Source organism: Juglans regia, chromosome 16 (assembly GCF_001411555.2).
Source record: "Juglans regia cultivar Chandler chromosome 16, Walnut 2.0, whole genome shotgun sequence".
Classification (NCBI taxonomy): Eukaryota; Viridiplantae; Streptophyta; class Magnoliopsida; order Fagales; family Juglandaceae; genus Juglans; species Juglans regia.
The window spans coordinates 6377931-6395705 of NC_049916.1; the positions used below are offsets into that span (position 1 = coordinate 6377931).

The following is a 17775-nucleotide window of genomic DNA, read 5'->3' on the forward strand; positions in this document are numbered from 1 at the left end:
GCCAATACAATAAGGCTTTTGATTGTTGGGTCCCAAGCAGGTTCTTTAATTGGGATGTTGGGTGAAAACATTGAGAAATTCAGAAATTATTGTGGTGCCACAATTACAGTTCTTGCTGAGGTATGGCAGACATTTATGTTTCCATTGTTCTCACTTCTCCTTACCCACAATTTGTTTGAAAATCTTAAGCTATTATGCCTCTTTCACCTTTAGTATGTGTTGATGATTCTATCGATTTGAGATTTGTGAAGCTATGTAATTATTTGGGTTTGTTGGATATTGAGTTTAAATGGATAATAGATTTAATTTATATGTGTATACTGATTTAGTTGAAGAGTTGGTTAGATTTTTCTTAAGTACAATGGTTTATAGATTAGAACTTATTCGAGGACCATGAGGTCCAAGAATTTGACAGGTTTGAATATGTTGAGTGTATTATACATGAACAATGGATTGTGTGATGGATTTAGGTTGGGCTCACGAGATAAATGAATTAAAAGTCCTTTAGGGCAGCAAGCATGTTGTATGTTTTTGGTTTGTTGGTTGGGCGATAGCCTATTTGGATTGCAATGGAGTGGATGGAATGGAATGGCTTCACTTGTGTTGTTGGAGTGATAAATAATTACTATTGTCTTTGTCTTGTTGAGAATTAATGAACTACCACAACAACAAATTTTTGTGTCATTCTATTAATCTTCCAACATACTTTTGAATTTGATTAATTGTTTCAATTTATTAGATCTTCACATTATTGGACCTTTTATTTCTTACGATTTAGGGTGTAGGGCACAATAATAACAAAGTTCTTTTTCTTGTAGCTACTTTTCTTATCTCAAGCCTACGGGCAGTTTCACCAGTAACCATCCAAGACATTCTTAGCCCCTAGAGTTTTGGTATAACCTTTATTTCCCTATCTTTTAGATTAATAAGCACACTTGATTAAATGATCTTGTATTTGAATGCTTGGACATAGGCAATTTGTGTTATATTGGGCTGGAATTGATTTGAGCCATGAATGAAGCTTATAAATCTTTATGATTGTGTTTGGGCTTGGTGTATAAATAATATGAGCAAATTTATACATTGAATGTGTTGGTTTCAATGAACCAAGAAAAATAATGTGAACGTTGAGAATTGTGTGGAGCCATGAATGAAGCTTATTAAAATTTTGAAATTTGTAATTGTGTTGGATTGATGTAGATGGGCAGCAAATATGTTAGTAAGTTTTATAATTGATAAATTGAGTATGTGTATGAGCGGCAAATATCTTAGATTTTACTTAAATGTAATGGTTTATGGATTTGAATTTACATGAGGAACTTGAAGTCCAAGAATTGAACAGATTTGATTATGTTGAGTGTGCTATGTATGCATGAACAATGAGTTGTGTGATGGGGCTTAGTTTAGAAAACTTATGCATTTTTTCATTAATTAATTAAATTAAAGTTAGTTTAATTATAAACAAATTTTAATTAAATGTAGTTGTTTGGGTTAGTTATAATCTGTCATCGATTCAGATATAATAATTATAGCCTATATTAGACTATTTGTTATGATTATTTTTGGTTCAGTCTCATTTTTTTATTTGACAATTTTTTTTTTTCTGAAATCTCTTAGCACTTGCCGCTAATGAAACTCGTGGCAAATGTTTTTTCGGCCTAAAGTAATTATTTTCCAAAATAAAATTTCTTCATAAATAAGTATTTCCGACGAAATACTTTTTGGAAAATATATATTTCTCAGGAAAGTATTTTATCGGAAAGATCAAAGACCACTTTTTCCATAGAGGTATGTTGTGGGTAAACACTTTTTGCCACAACCTCTTTCCATGGAGAATGATGTTATTTCTCACCACATTATACCAATGAGACCTTATTTGCTCCGAAGAAAAAAAAGTTTTAACCGCCATAAATGTCGTGAGAAATAGAAGGTTTTTTCCATTAACTTGTGATTTGGTAGAAAAAAACTCTTTCTCCACCTATTATATGCCACGAGTCTCCTACGGAAAAAATTGGTAGAAAAATTTTTTTCCCACTAAAAATATACTTTTTCCCACGACTGTCACTCTTGGAAAAAATTAGTATTTGTTCATGTAGTGTGAAATAGTCAGAAGTCTAATACTCCACTTTTGAGTTACAGTAAAGTCAAACTATTCTCCATATTTGGAGTTCTACTGTTCATCTACAAAATACTTTTTTAGTCTAAAAATATTCTCCAAGTTCTACAGTTTTACAATTCTACTGTTTAGTTCCCCTTTTACTTTTTTTTTTTTTTCTCTTCCTTTAGTTGTAATGTATTTGTTGGATAATTAGGTTGAAGAAAAAAATAGTTGAAAAATAATAATTTTAAGTAAAAATTAAATTATTAATTAATATATAAAATTAAAAAATTAAAAATTATTTATTATATTTTATGTAAAAATTTAAAAAAATTATAATAATTAGATAAAATAAAATGAATTGAATTAGAGAACAACTCTCGGTGCAAAGAATGCCCATTGGTCTAACGAATACTTCTAGGAGACAGGCAAAATATTATTTTTTATTTTAGATTTTATTATCTTCGGTCATATTAATTTGCTTTGTGACTCATGTCAGGTGGTTGTAATTTAGTGCTCGGCACGTGATACCAGACAAATATGTCTGCTCAGCAATTATGATTAAATATAATTGGTTGATTCAATCCAATTGCAATACGCACTCTAATTACCATGACTAGCTTACTTTTCAAAGCCTTCATTTACCCATGAATCAAAAACACGAAGAGAACAAAAAACTGTTGCCCACAGTACTGAAATGCCCTCTTAGAGAGAGAGAGAGAGAGATTAAACTTGTTCCCTCTAGATCTCCATGCGCGCAGACCGATCGAGCAAGGAAAATTCAGCCTAGCTAATGCTATTTTGATGGGGGAACAAATTTTCCAGCACCTAAAGCAACTTTAATGACATCAGTAATAACATCGATCACCTCACCAGCTTGGCATTTGCTCCCCTGAAACGTCTCAGCTCCTGACTTTTTTACCTTTGCCATACATTTCAGTAAGTTTCGGCTGCACTCTCTGTTTAGATAGCCATAACCATCTGAGCAAAATAAAAACATGCAGTACCATCAAACTAATTTATTATTTATGATGATCATGATCAGTTCAAACTTCAAATCAATATTCCTTGATATCAACTTCACGACATGCATTTTGAGTTCAACTACTCATTTATGATCATACAAATTAATAAATGCACGAATCTCACACCAAACAGTACTTATATAAACATGGTATATATGTCTGGTCTCCATGATCGATCTGTCAGACTACTGATCATGATCTGTACTAAGGAATGGTCATCCTAATACTCCGGCCCTTTTCTCTCCTTTCTTTAATGGACATCCTAGCTATATGATATATATATATATATATATATATATATATTGACAACATGAAAATAACTAGCTAGATCTTTTTTCTTTATAATTTTATCAAGTGCATGCATGCAGCAATGATAAAAGTTGTGAAAAAAAGGAGTATAAGTTTAGAAATCGTGGACGAGTACTCATGAACATACGGTTTTTATTTCCCACACAAGCATCATGGTCCATGCAGCAAGCGTCGAGGGCATCGCAAGGCTTCTCCCCAGGGCATCCACCGTATAATAGCCCACAGTACTTGCCATATCTCAGGAGTGGAGGAACTATTAATTATATATATTTATCACAAGACAATAGCAGAAAGAATTAAATAAAGCATTTGTTAAACCCTCAAAAGATCAAAATATTAATGAATAAATTATCAATGAATTATCCTTAACGCCCCCAAATTAAAGACTGGTATATATTCTAACCTTTACAGAATTCTGACTCGCATTTTCTACTGCACTTGAAGTGTTTAGCCTACAAAACCAATAACGTCCAAATAATTACAAAAGATGGCAATTCTTCGATGAGAAGTGTTACTAAAGATATAAAGAGATTTCACGTAAAGAAATCTATAAACTGACGTAGTTTCATATTTTACGTTAGATATATTTTATAATAAAAATAGTTGTACTACATCAAGTAACATCAGTTGATGAATTTATTTTCATAAAATCTCTTCTTGAAATGTTTTTACATGATTAATCATGGCATTGAAAAAATAAGAAATTAGAAAAAGATCGTTGGTACGTAAGATGGAGTGCTTACTGCAAAAGATTATATATGTATCTATAATGAGGATAAAGAAGATTAACAAACCAGAGCTTTAGCAGGTCCTTTAAGTTTAAGACCGAGGTCTAGGGAATGGACGGGATCGATACAGAAAAGGTTGAGGACGACAAGGGAGCATGAGACTAGAAGAACATACTTCAATGATTTGTCTGCAGGAGCCATTAATTACTGACAAAAAATTGAAACCTAATGCTTAAATGCTATAATATATATAGAAGATCCAATTAAACAAGCTGCTAGCTGCTGGAGTTTTGGATGTCTTGCAGTGGCGGCAGAATATCCCAAAGAAACTAAATTACCAGAAAGAAATTAAGAGTAAAGGAGATCGATCGAGGTGAATATTCAATGCCTCCATTGCCTTGGAGGGTCAAAGGTTTTTAAGGAGAAAGGATATCCGAGTTCCAGCCTTTTTTTAACCCCTAACACGTCACATTAAAGACAAAACTGGTGTGGATGATCTGTCTATTGACAGCTATTGTTCCCAAATTAGATTTTCTGACACCAAATATCACCTCGTAGTACTGTTTGATCCACCTTCGTTGTACAGTTTTCATACCGGTGTAATAGCATTAACATTCCATTGAAGATTCTATTTTTTAAATTTTGACTAATAAATAATTTTTTTATTTTTAATTAATTATTCAAAATTTAAAATCTATATTAGATCAGTTATCAAACTATCTATAGTAATAAAATATTATTTTTTTAATTAATTTATATTTTATTTTCATAATCTTCAATAACCTCTAACAATCATATTCATTTTTATTTTTAAATCTAAAAATTTATAATATAATAATCTCATATATATATAGATGATAAAATCTCATATGAATAAAAATCTCTTATGAATAAAAATCTCAAAAGACACTTTTAAACTTGGTATAGTTTTTTTCATATTTGAAAAGAAGAATGAATTTACTGTATCTTATATTTTAGATGAAAATAATTTAATTAATTCAATGTGGAGTAAATATGGATGATATTTACTAAATTTGAAGATAAAAAACTATGTGGCTAATCCAATGTCAATGCTGAAAAGTACAACATCAGCAATTCATTCTCACATTCTATATTTATAGTTTTTTTTTTCTTATAAAATATGAAGATATTTTTCATAAGGTGTGATGTATGAGATAATAAATAGTAACTGATGTGAAGAATTTTTCTTGGTGTATATATTGATCTTTTCCTAATCAATAAATTACTTTGATTTGTATGAACATGAAATATAAAATAATTGCTATAAAATATTGACATTTTATAAATTTAAATTCATAAACTGACATGCATTCATATGATATGTTAAATTTATTTTATAATAAAAATAATTTTACAATTTAACGTATTATATCAAACTATGTCAATTTATATATTTTTTTATAGAATCTTTTTGTGACTGATCATCAAAATATTCAGTTCTAGAAATTATTCATACTGATAATAATTAGAAAGTAGTCCTCAAAATGAAAATCACTGAGACATTTGCTCTTCAACTATTCAATGTATATCGATGTATCTTTAATTTAGTACTGATCTAGCCATATATTTCTCTTTTCTTTTTGGAAAAAGAAAATTATGATCAATACTTGAAGAAGATGATATTGATATATTGTGAAACAATTTAAAGTCTATATTATATATTCTTGACAGCTAATATCAGAATCTACACAACTTTGACACAAAGATTTCGCTAGACAGAGCAAGAAAAAAGGGAAAAATGCTTGTCAAAAAACTCTTTTTATAGTACTATGTCTTTAGATACAACTAAATTTGTTGTGATTACAAAATCTAGAATTAGGATTTTGAATTTTCAATATATATATACATATATTTATACATTTATATATATATCTACGCATCTTCCTAATTCTCATTATCCCATGATGTGTCATTAGATGATTAGAAAATATTTATTCTATCTTACTTGTGAACCTATCATCGAATACCATATCATGGGATGATGAAAAAATAGATGATGAATAGATTTTTTTATCTATTAAAACTGAATCAGTTTGCAAAATTTACTTTTATTAGATTTCTTTGTAATTAACCTAATATGTTTTATTTTTATATCGGAACAGACAGCTCATGCATTAGCTTGGCCCCTAAGAACGTTCTCAACGGAATAGGCAAATACAAATAAATTGACCATAAAAATATGAGAAAAGATATTTGTAACCGTAAATTGTGCAACTATCTCGTAATCTCTTTGAAAAAAAATGAATAAAACATAAGATCCACATGAAAAAATTAATTAATTTTTTAATAGTGAACCTTATTATTTTTCAAAACGATTATACGGCGTTTACGTATTTTACGATTGTATGTAAAATTACTTTAGAAATATATCACATTGGATTAGGCAAGTTAGTGGAATAGGATAAATATTTGGCTGAGAACTAGGGCTGCAACCCGAGCTCGTACAACTAGGTTTGTACCAGACCCGAGCGCGCTTGTTTTTGGCGCCAAACCGAACCGAACAGACCCGAAGAAAATAGACTCGGATCGAACCCATATGACCCGACCTTTACCAAAAAAAAAAAAACCCAACTTTCGGCACATCCATTTATCTCAGATTTGAGGACAAATGATAATATAATTTCTCTCAGATTCTTCTCAATCTCAAGAAAAAACCCCAGAAAACAATAAATGAAAAGATGAAAAGAGCTAAACTTTGCGAAAAGTCATTCAGATGCAGTTGTTTGCAGAAGGAAGCCGTCTGCAAAAGCTCGATCCAGTCGTCGAATCGACGATGACTTTGTTGTGGTGAGTCATTTGGAATCTCGGATAGCAGCATTTCAGCCATCTCTTCTTACACTACCAACAGGAGACAAATAAAATAGAAAAAAAAATTCTCTGAGCAAAATAGGCTGAGAAACAAACGATGGCTTTCTCTAAGCAATCTGACGTTTACCAGTCTGAAGAAGAGGAAGTCTACTATGAAAGTGAACGATCTAACCCAGAATATGATCTGTCTAGAGACCCAAGTTACGGCATTCTTAGAGAAACCCTTGCCAAGTAACCTCTCAGAGAAGAAGAAATAAAAGGCTCGATTTGTATCTCATCCATTGTATCTCATAGAAGAAATAGAAGGCTCGACTTTTGAGATTATGATTTAGCATTTATGGGTGGTTGTGGTTGCTGTCGTACGTGCAGAATTGTTGAATATTTGGAATTGGGTATTGAGGGAGAAAGATGAGAAAGATGTGAAAAGCTCATGGGACTTGGGAGTTGGGCGGCAAGTTAGAGTTTGAGAAGTTTCTAATTTATAGTCAGACGGTTTGACACCAACCCGTAACAAGGCGAACTGGAAACCGATTAGATAATGAACTGATAAATGTCGGGTCAGGTCGGGTCATTTTGAACGGGTCTAATAGGTTTTCGAGTCATTTGCACAGCCCTACTGAGAACTGTAGCTCGATCAAAGCCTTTTTTTTTAATATTTTATTTCTCTAGAACACTCTTTCTCTTCAGTCTTTTTTTAGGCGGTTTCTTGTTTTACACTTGATTTCTCGATGGCCGTTCTCTCGGTTTCCCCATAACATCTCTCTGTTTTTCATTTCCAGGCAAGTTTCCTTTTCATTTCCTAACTATTTTTCCTTTCCGAGCAAGTTTAATTAAGATTAATATTAATTAACATATAATCAATAGACTGTAAAATGTGATAATTAAAAAAAACATTAAATAAAAAATTATTAAAAACATTAAGTTAATAATATTTTATTGTTATTGAAAGAATAAATAGATAATCTAATGTGGATGTTGAATTTAAATGGAATAGGCAAAGGCAAACTCATGTGCTATTAGCTAAAAGGTGAGTTTACTTTGACTATTCCAATGATAGTGCTCAAATGTCAAATCTTTTAGGGTTGATTTTTTATAGATGTTTTATAAGATGGATATAATAAAAACTAATCTTGCCCTCCGAAAACAAATATTATTATAATTTTTTGAAGCTAGACAAACCTTCAAATCCTGAAAGAACATACTACGCCGAACTCTAACAAAACAAAACTACGCCGATCTCTCCTTTCTAGACTTCCAAGCCAGCCTAGGTTAGGTTTGTTAAGAAAGAAAACTATTTTTTATTATTATTAATCAAGCATATTATAAAATAAAATTTAAAGATACAAAGTTTCAGGTGGTTGTTTTCCACTATTAGTATACAAAAAGCAACTAGGAATTTTATCTAAGGGTAGGCTTCCAAAAACATAATTGATAGCTACCTATTGCGCCACTGAGTGCGCACATCGATTTTGAGATCGATATATTTTAGTAAATTTTCAATCTTGATAATATTGGGATATGTGATGAATGTCCTCGATGATAGAGACTCATTCTCCGGATGATTGTTGTCAAGTGGTAAATTTTGGTGTTGAGATCCGTTGAGGTAAGCCAGATGAGTCTGGATTTTTGTCTCAATAATATTTCTTCATATTCTCTTTGCTTGTGAAGTCTATGTTGCAAAAATCTTTCTTTTTTCTTGATTGGAATGAGTCATAAGATTGCCTTGTACCTCAAGTATCTCACTTTCAATCTGAAGAATATTGTGGTTGATTTGCCCAAAATGATTTTTGTTCCAGACTTTGAGTGCTTCTTTGGTTGACTTGATTTTCTTGGTAAGAATGTAGGATGGATTGCCCAGATGATGTTTACTCCATGCTTCACTTATTATTTAATGGCTTAAGGGCTCAAGGGTCCAGAATTCTTCAAACTTGAAAGATGGGGTTTAACGAATATTAGCCGTGGTATATAACAAGATTGGATGATAATCTGATGTTGATGATGCTAGGTGTTGTAATGTAACATATGAAAAAAGTTGTCTCCACTCTTGGTTTGCTATAGCTCGGTCTAATCTTTCTCTTATGAGGGCTTGACCCTGTCTGTTGTTGGTCCATGTGAACTTTGGGTCCATATAACCAATGCCTATCAGGCCATTTCTATCCATAAGAACTTTGAGACCCTTATTTGGAGTATAAGAGATACGCCTCCCTCCATATTTTTCAGATTGATCAATGAGGTCGTTGAACTCTCCCATACAAACCCAAGCCTTCGAAAAAACTTGATATAATGAATCTAAGTGGCTCCAGAAGTTAGTTTTGTTGTTCCATTGGGCCGGTGCATATACATAAATAAGCAACCCTGTGATACTCTCGTATCGCTCTTTGTCTCTCTCCCTGCGACTTAGTGCGACTGTCGAGGCTCTCCTCCCCACTACCCCACCTCGGAAGGCTCCCCTTGCTATCAAGCTACCAGAGGCCTTCCCCCACGCCCTCTCACCGACACACACACACACACACACACACACACTCTCTCTCTCTCTCTCTCTCTCTCTCTCTCTCTCTCTCTCTCTCGGATCCTAGCAGATGTGTGCACCTCCACCGTCTCCAGCCATGGCCATCGCCACCCTCAGCCGCCTACGGCTCCTCCACTCACCAACCGTCGCTCCACCCCAGCTCCTGCATATCTCTTCCTCCAAGCCGTGTGACTATAGCAACTAAGCAAATGGTTTTCTTCCTCCCAAGCCGTGCGATGCTCTCATCCCTCTACCCATTTTAGTTTCTTTCCAAGTTTGATTTAAAGTCTTGTTCTCATCTTTCCAATGGGAAAACTTTGAAGGTAAGACCATTTTGATTCACTTTCTATTATGGTTTCGAATGGGTTTCGATTTCTTCAAAGAAGGTTACCCATTAATGTTTCGGTTTGGGATTTTTCAGTGCAATCACTTGTGTTCTTTCCTCTACACGCCTATAGCATTATTTGATCCTCCATTTTACATCTTGAGAATGAGCTAAGAATAAGGCAAAAACCCTAAGTTGACTCTATTTGATTTGGGTATTATTTTGAAGCCAACCGAATTCTTTTGCGATGGAAAGCTTGTGTCTTGGGTTTTGTTTACTTATCTATGTTGTAAAATATTATAAATGTTCTATTTTGGTCCTAACCGAATGATGATGGAATTGTTTTACTATATGATTTCCTATGTTTCGAATTTGGTATGTTGCTAATGAGCTTGGTTTTATTCTGAAGCAATTTAGTGTGTGGTCTCTGGGAAGCAATTTAGTATGTTTTTATTCTGAAGATTATCTTTAACACCAAAAGTTATATCACATACTAAATCTGGACTCGTAAATAGTGTGATATTAATAAGGTGGCCAGCCACTTGGTCTCCAAAGGATATTATTCACTTTGGTGAATGTAATCACTCAAGAATCAGGTTTAGATTTGGGAGCATTGATGTGAATGCAACTCATCTATAATGGTTTTCATAGTAGCATTATTGAACTGTCTTTCTAAAACCTAATGGCGGAGGTCTAAAACTGAAGTTTGAGGACTTTCCGTTCCACAAGATATCCTCTTCAAGTAGGCAACTGTCAACCATTTCTTATTCTTCAAGATATCCTTTTCAAATGATATTTATGACATTCTGGCAGCCCCTGGGTTTGTGTTACACATGGAATAATGAGTTGGAGTGTTTGGGCTCTATCTTGTCTCAAGTAGAGAAGCATCTTGTTTTTTCTGGAAAAGGATGTCATTGTGTGTACTAGGCTACTAGCCATGTCCACAATTACTGATGGCACAATAAGAACTGGATGACATGTGGGCAGAAACTTAAAAACTTCGCCCCAAAAAGAAGTCATGCAACTTTTTTTTTTGTGATGTTGTGGTGGCTCTAACCAAATAAAAAACTTTCCTTCCTATAGGAAGATGATAGTATTACAGAGACAAAAGTTGATACAGGACATATGGCTGCCAATACAATAAGGCTTTTGATTGCTGGGTCCCAAGTAGATTCTTTAATTGGGATGTCGGGTCAAAACATTGAGAAATTCAGAAATTCTTGTGGTGCCACAATTACGGTTCTTGTTGAGGTATGGCAGACCTTTATGTTTCCATTGTTCTCACTTCTCCTTACCTACAATTTGTTTGAAAATCTTAAGATATTATGACTCTTTCACCTTTAGTATGTGTTGATGATTCTATCCATTTGTGATTTGTGAAGCTATGTAATTATTTCGGTTTGTTGGATATTGAGTTTAAATAGATAATAGATTTAATTTATTTGTCTATATTGATATAGTTGAAGAGTTGGTTAGATTTTACTTAAGTACAATGGTTTATACATTGGAATTTATTTGAAGACCATGAGGTCCAAGAATTTGACAGGTTTGAATATGTTGAGTGTATTATGCATGAACAATGGATTGTGTGATGGATTTAGGTTGGGCTCAAGTGATGAAATGAATTAAAAGTCCTTTGGGGCATCAAGCATGTTATATGTTTTTGGTTTGTTGATTGGGCGACAGCCTATTTGGATTGCAATGGAGTGGATGGAATGGAATGGCTTCACTTGTGTTGTTAGAGTGATAAATAATTATTGTTGCCTTTGTCTTGTTGAGAATTAATGAACTGCCACAATAACAAATTTTTGTGTCATTCTATTAATCTTCCAACATACTTTTGAATTTGATTAATTGTTTCAATTTATTAGATCTTAACATTACTGGACATTTTCTTTCTTACGATTTAGGGTGTAAGGCACAATGATAAGAAAGTTCTTTTTCTTGAAGCTACTTTTCCTATGTCAAGCCTACGGGTAGCTTCACCACCAACGATCCAAGACATTCTTAGCCCCTAGAGTTTTGGTATAACTTTTATTTCCCTATCTCTTAGATTAATAAGCACACTTGATTAAATGATCTTGTATTTGAATGCTTGGACAAAGGCAAGTTGTGTTATATTGGGTTGGAATTGATTTGAGCCATGAATGAAGCTTATAAATCTCTATGATTGTGCTTGGGGATGGTGTATAAATAATATGAACAAATTTATACATTAAATGTGTTGGTTTCAATAAACCAAGAAAAATGATGTGAAGGTTGAGAATTGTGTGGAGCCATGAATGAAGCTTATTAAAATTTTGAAATTTGTAATTGTGTTGGATTGATGTAGACGGGTAGCAAATATGTTAGTAAGTTTTATAATTGATAAATTAAGTATGTGTATGGGCGGCAAATATGTTAGATTTTACTTAATTGCAATGGTTTATGGATTTGAATTTACATGAGGAACTTGAAATCCAAGAATTGAACAGATTTGATTATGTTGAGTGTGCTATGTTTGTATGAACAATGGGTTGTGTGATGGGGCTTAGTTTAGGAAACTTGTGCATTTTTTTATTGATTAATTAAATTAAAGTTAGTTTAATTATAAATAAATTTTAATTAAATGTAGTTGTTTGGATTAGTTATAATCTGTCATTGGTTCGGATATAATAATTATAGCTTATATTAGACTATTTGTTATGATTATTTTTGGCTCAGTCTCATTTTTTTATCTGACAATTTTTTTTTTTTGAAATCTCTTAGCATTTGCCGCGAATAGAGCTCGTGGCAAATGCTTTTTTGGCCAGAAGTAATTATTTCCCATGATAAAAATTCTTCATAAATAAGTATTTTCGACGAAATACTTTGTGGAAAATATATATTTTTCAGGAAAGTATTTTATCGGAAATACCAAAGATCACTTTTTCCATGGGTAAACACTTTTTGCCACAACCTCTTTCCATGGAGAATGATGTTATTTCTCACCACATTATACCAGATGAGATCTTATTTACTACGAAGAAAAAAAGTTTTAACCGCCACAAATGTCGTGGGAAAAAAAAAAACTTTTCCCATGAACTTGTGGTTTGGTGAAAAAAAATTCTTTCTCCACCTATTATATGCCACGAGGTCTCCCACGGAAAAAATTGGTGGAAAAAATTTTTTTCCCACTAAAGATATGCTTTTTTCCTACGACTGTCACTCTTGGAAAAAATTAGTATTTGTTGTAGTGTAAAATAGTAAAAAGTCTAATGCTCCACTTTTGAGTTACACTAAAATCAAACTATTCTCCATATTTGGAGTTCTACTGTTCATTTCCAAATTAATTTTTTAGTCTAAAAATATTCTCCAAGTTCTACAGTTTTACAATTTTACTGTTCAGTTCCCTTTTACTTTTTTTTTTCTTCCTTTAGTTGGAGTGTATTTGTTGGATAATTAGGTTGAAGAAAAAAATAGTTGGGAAATATGTCTGCTCATCAATTATGATTAAATATTATAAAATTTAGGAATGTAAAGTATCATTGCTCGCTCAAAGTTGATATATAATTGGTTGATTCAATCCAATTGCAATACGCACTCTAATTACCATGACTAGCTTACTTTTCAAAGCCTTCATTTACCCATGAAACGAAAACTCGAAGAGAACAAAAAACTGTTGCCCACAGTACTGAAATGCCCTTTTAGAGAGAGAGAGAGAGATTAAACTTGTTCCCTCTAGATCTCCATGCGCGCAGACCGATCGAGCAAGGAAAATTCAGCCTAGCTAATACTATTTTGATGGGGGAACAAATTTTCCAGCACGTAAAGCAACTTTAATGACATCAGTAATAACATCGATCACCTCACCAGCTTGGCATTTGCTCCCCTGAAACGTCTCAGCTCCTGACTTTTTTACCTTTGCCATACATTTCAGTAAGTCTCGGCTGCACTCTCTGTTTAGATAGCCATAACCATCTGAGCAAAATAAAAACAGTACCATCAAATTAATTTATTATTTATGATGATCATCATCAGTTCAAACTTCAAATCAATATTCCTTGATATCAACTTCACGACATGCATTTTGAGTTCAAACAGTACTTATATAAACATGGTATATATGTCTGGTCTCCATGATCGATCTGTCAGACTACTGATCATGATCTGTACTAAGGAATGGTCATCCTAATACTCCGGCCCTTTCTTTAATGGACATCCTAGCTATATGATATATATATATATATATATATATATATATATAAATATAAATATATATTGACAACATGAAAATAACTAGCTAGATCTTTTTTCTTTATAATTTTATCAAGTGCATGCATGCAGCAATGGTAAAAGTTGTGAAAAAAAAGGAGCATAAGTTTAGAAATCGTGGACGAGTACTCATGAACATACGGTTTTTAGCTCCCACACAAGCATCATGATCCATGCAGCAAGCGTCGAGGGCATCGCAAGGCTTCTCCCCAGGGCATCCACCGTATAATAGCCCACAGTACTTGCCATATCTCAGGAGTGGAGGAACTATTAATTATATATATTTATCACAAGACAATAGCAGAAAGAATTAAATAAAGCATTTGTTAAACCCTCAAAAGATCAAAATATTAATGAATAAATTATCAATGAATTATCCTTAACGCCCCCAAATTAAAGACTGGTATATATTCTAACCTTTACAGAATTCTGACTCGCATTTTCTACTGCACTTGAAGTGTTTAGCCTACAAAACCAATAACGTCCAAATAATTACAAAAGATGGCAATTCTTCGATGAGAAGTGTTACTAAAGATATAAAGAGATTTCACGTAAAAAAATCTATAAAACTGACGTAGTTTCATATTTTACGTTAGATATATTTTATAATAAAAATAATTGTACTACATCAAATAACATCAGTTGATGAGTTTATTTTCATAAAATCCCTTCTCGAAATGTTTTTACATGTAATCAAGGCAATGAAAAAAACAGAAATTAGAAAAAGATCATTGGTACGTAAGATGGAGTGCTACTGCAAAAGATTATATATATCTATAATGAGGAGAAAGAAGATTAACAAATTACCAGAGCTTTAGCAGGTCCTTTAAGTTTAAGACCGAGGTCTAGGGCATGGACGGGATCGATACAGAAAAGGTTGAGGACGATAAGGGAGCATGAGACTAGAAGAACAAACTTCAATGATTTGTCTGCAGGAGCCATTAATTACTGACAAAAAATTGAAACCTAATGCTTAAATGCTATAATATAGAAGATCCAATTAAACAAGCTGCTAGCTGCTGGAGTTTTGGATGTCTTGCAGTGGCGGCAGAATATCCCAAAGAAACTAAATTACCAGAAAGAAAGAAAGAGTAAAGGAGATCAATCGAGGTGGATATTCAATGCCTCCATTGCCTTGGTGGGTCAAAGGTTTTTAAGGAGAAAGGATATCCGAGTTCCAGCCTTTTTTTAACCCCTAACACGTCACATTAAAGACAAAACTGGTGTGGATGATCTGTCTATTGACAGCTATTGTTCCCAAATTAGATTTTCTGACACCAAATATCACCACGTAGTACTGTTTGATCCACCTTCAATGTACAGTTTTCTTACCGGTGTAATAGCATTAATATTGCATTGACCATTTTATTATTTAAATTTTGACTAATAAATAATTTTTTTATTTTTATTTAATTATTTAAAATTTAAAGTCTACATTAGATTAATTATCAAACTCTCTATAATAATAAAATATTATTTTTTTAATTAATTTATATTTTATTTTCATAATATTCAATAATTTCCAACAATCATATTCATTTTCGTTTTCTCAATCTAAAAACTTATAATATAATAATCTCATATGTATATAGATGGTAAAATTTCATATGAATAAAAATCTCAAAAAATACTTTTAAACTTGTTATAGTTATTTTCATATTTGAAAATAAGAACGAATTTACTGTATCTTATATTTTGGATGAAAACAATTTAGTTAATTCAATGTGGATCAAATATGGATGATATTTGCTAAATTTAAAAATGAAAAAATATTTGACTAATCTAATACCAATGCTGGAAAGTAATACATCACCTTTTCATTCTCACGTACTATATTTATAATTTTTTTTCTTATAAAATATGAAGATATTTTTCATAAGATGTGACGTATGAGATAATAAATAGTAGCTAATGAAAAGAATTTTTCTCGGTATATATATTGATCTTTTCCTGATCAAGAAATTACTTTGATTTGTATGAACATGAAATATAAAATAATTGCTACAAAATATTGACATTTTATAAATTTAAATTCATAAACTGACATGCATTCGTATGAGATATGTTAAATCTATTTTATAATAAAAATAATTTTATAATTTAACGTATTATGTCAAACTATATCATTTTATAGATTTTTTTATAGAATCTTTTTGTGACTGATCATCAAAATATTTAGTTCTAGAAATTATTCATACTGACAATAATTAAAAAGTAGTCCTCAAAATGCAAATCACTGAGACATTTGCTCTTCAACTATTCAATGTATATCGATGTATCTTTAATTTAGTACTGATCTATATATGGCTACAAACCAATTTTTCTCTTTTCTTTTTGGAAAAAGAAAATTATGATCAATACTTGAAGAAGATGATATTGATATATTGTGAAACAATTTAAAGTCTATATTATATATATTCTTGATAGCTAATATCAGAATCTACACAACTTTGACACAAAGATTTCGCTAGACAGAGCAAGAAAAAACGAAAAAATGCTTGTCAAAAAACTCTTTTTATAGTACTATGTCTTTAGATACAACTAAATTTGTTGCGATTTCAAGGTCTAGATTTAGGATTTTGAATTTTCAATATATATATATATATATATATATATATGAGTAATGCTACTCATCTTCCTAATTCTCATCATCTCATGATGTGCTATTAGATCATTGGAGAATATTTATTCTATCTTACTTGTGAACCTATCATCTAATACCATATCATGGGATGATGAAAAAATAGATGATGAATAGATTTTTTTATCTATTAAAGCTGAATCAGTTTGCAAAATTTACTTTTATTAGATTTCTTTGTAATTAACCTAATATGTTTTATTTTTATATGGGAACAGGCAGCTCATGCATTAGCTTGGCCCCTAAGAACATTCTTAACGAAATAGGCAAATGCAAGTAAATTGACTATAAAAATATGAGAAAAAGTATTTGTAACCGTAAATTGTGCAACTATCTCGTAATCTCTTTAAAAAAAATGAATAAAACATAAGATCCACATGAAAAAAATTAATTAATTTTTTAATAGTGAACCCTATTATTTTTCAAAACGATTATACGGTATTTACGCATTTCACGATTGTATGTAAAATTACTCTAAAAATATATCACATTGGATTAGGCAAGTTAGTGGAATAGGATAAATATTTGGCTGAGAACTAGGGCTGCAACCCGAGCTCGTACAACTGGGTTTGTACCCAACCCGAGCATGCTTGTTTTTGGCGTCAAACCGAACCGAACCGACCCGAAGAAAATAGACTCAAATCGAACCCATATGACCCGACCTTTACCAAAAAAAAAACCTAAATTTCTGCACATCCATTTATCTCAGATCTGAGGACAAATGATAATATAATTTCTCTCAGATTCTTCTCAATCTCAAGAGAAAACCCAAAAAAACAAAAAATGAAAAGAGCGAAACTTTGCAAAGAGTCATTCGGATGTAGTCGTTTGCAGAAGGAAGCCGTATGCAAAAACTCGATGCAGTCGTCGAATCGTCGATGGCTTCGTTGTGGTGAGTCATTCGGAATCTCGGATAGCAGCATTTCAGCTGTCTCTTCTTACACTACCAACAGGAGACAAATAAAATAGAAAAAAAAAAATCTCTGAGCAAAATAGGCTAAGAAACAAACGATGGCTTTCTCTAAGCAATCAGACACTTACCAGTCTGAAGAAGAGGAAGTCTACTATGAAAGTGTATGAT

General features: G+C 32.2%; 2 protein-coding genes across 2 annotated transcripts; both read right to left on the reverse strand.

Annotated features, from left to right (window-relative positions):
• Nucleotides 1-2894: 2894 nt before the first annotated feature.
• Nucleotides 2895-4361, reverse strand: LOC109007452 (phospholipase A2-alpha-like). The gene is made up of 4 exons (XM_018987124.2): nt 4227-4361; nt 3836-3884; nt 3560-3685; nt 2895-3079 (listed from the first exon to the last, which is right to left on the reverse strand). Exons 1-4 carry the CDS (start codon nt 4359-4361, stop codon nt 2895-2897), a joined length of 495 nt encoding a protein of 164 aa, XP_018842669.1.
• A 9146-nt stretch (nt 4362-13507) lies between these two features.
• On the reverse strand, nt 13508-14998 carry LOC109007453 (phospholipase A2-alpha-like). Its single transcript, XM_018987126.2, has 4 exons — nt 14864-14998; nt 14474-14522; nt 14198-14323; nt 13508-13762 (listed from the first exon to the last, which is right to left on the reverse strand). Exons 1-4 carry the CDS (start codon nt 14996-14998, stop codon nt 13578-13580), a joined length of 495 nt encoding a protein of 164 aa, XP_018842671.1. The 3' UTR covers nt 13508-13577.
• Nucleotides 14999-17775: the final 2777 nt, after the last annotated feature.

Excerpts from the sequence above, each read along its gene's own strand:
- LOC109007452 (XM_018987124.2), bottom strand. The coding sequence starts at position 4,361 with ATGGCTCCTGCAGACAAATCATTGAAGTATGTTCTTCTAGTCTCATGC. Across the intron at positions 3,686-3,835 it reads CGAGTCAGAATTCTGTAAAG|TTCCTCCACTCCTGAGATAT; the intron begins GTTAGAATATAT and ends TATAATTAATAG. Across the intron at positions 3,080-3,559 it reads TTGTGTGGGAAATAAAAACC|ATGGTTATGGCTATCTAAAC; the intron begins GTATGTTCATGA and ends TATTTTGCTCAG.
- LOC109007453 (XM_018987126.2), bottom strand. The coding sequence starts at position 14,998 with ATGGCTCCTGCAGACAAATCATTGAAGTTTGTTCTTCTAGTCTCATGC. Across the intron at positions 14,523-14,863 it reads AAGGACCTGCTAAAGCTCTG|GCTAAACACTTCAAGTGCAG; the intron begins GTAATTTGTTAA and ends TTGGTTTTGTAG. Across the intron at positions 13,763-14,197 it reads TTGTGTGGGAGCTAAAAACC|ATGGTTATGGCTATCTAAAC; the intron begins GTATGTTCATGA and ends TATTTTGCTCAG.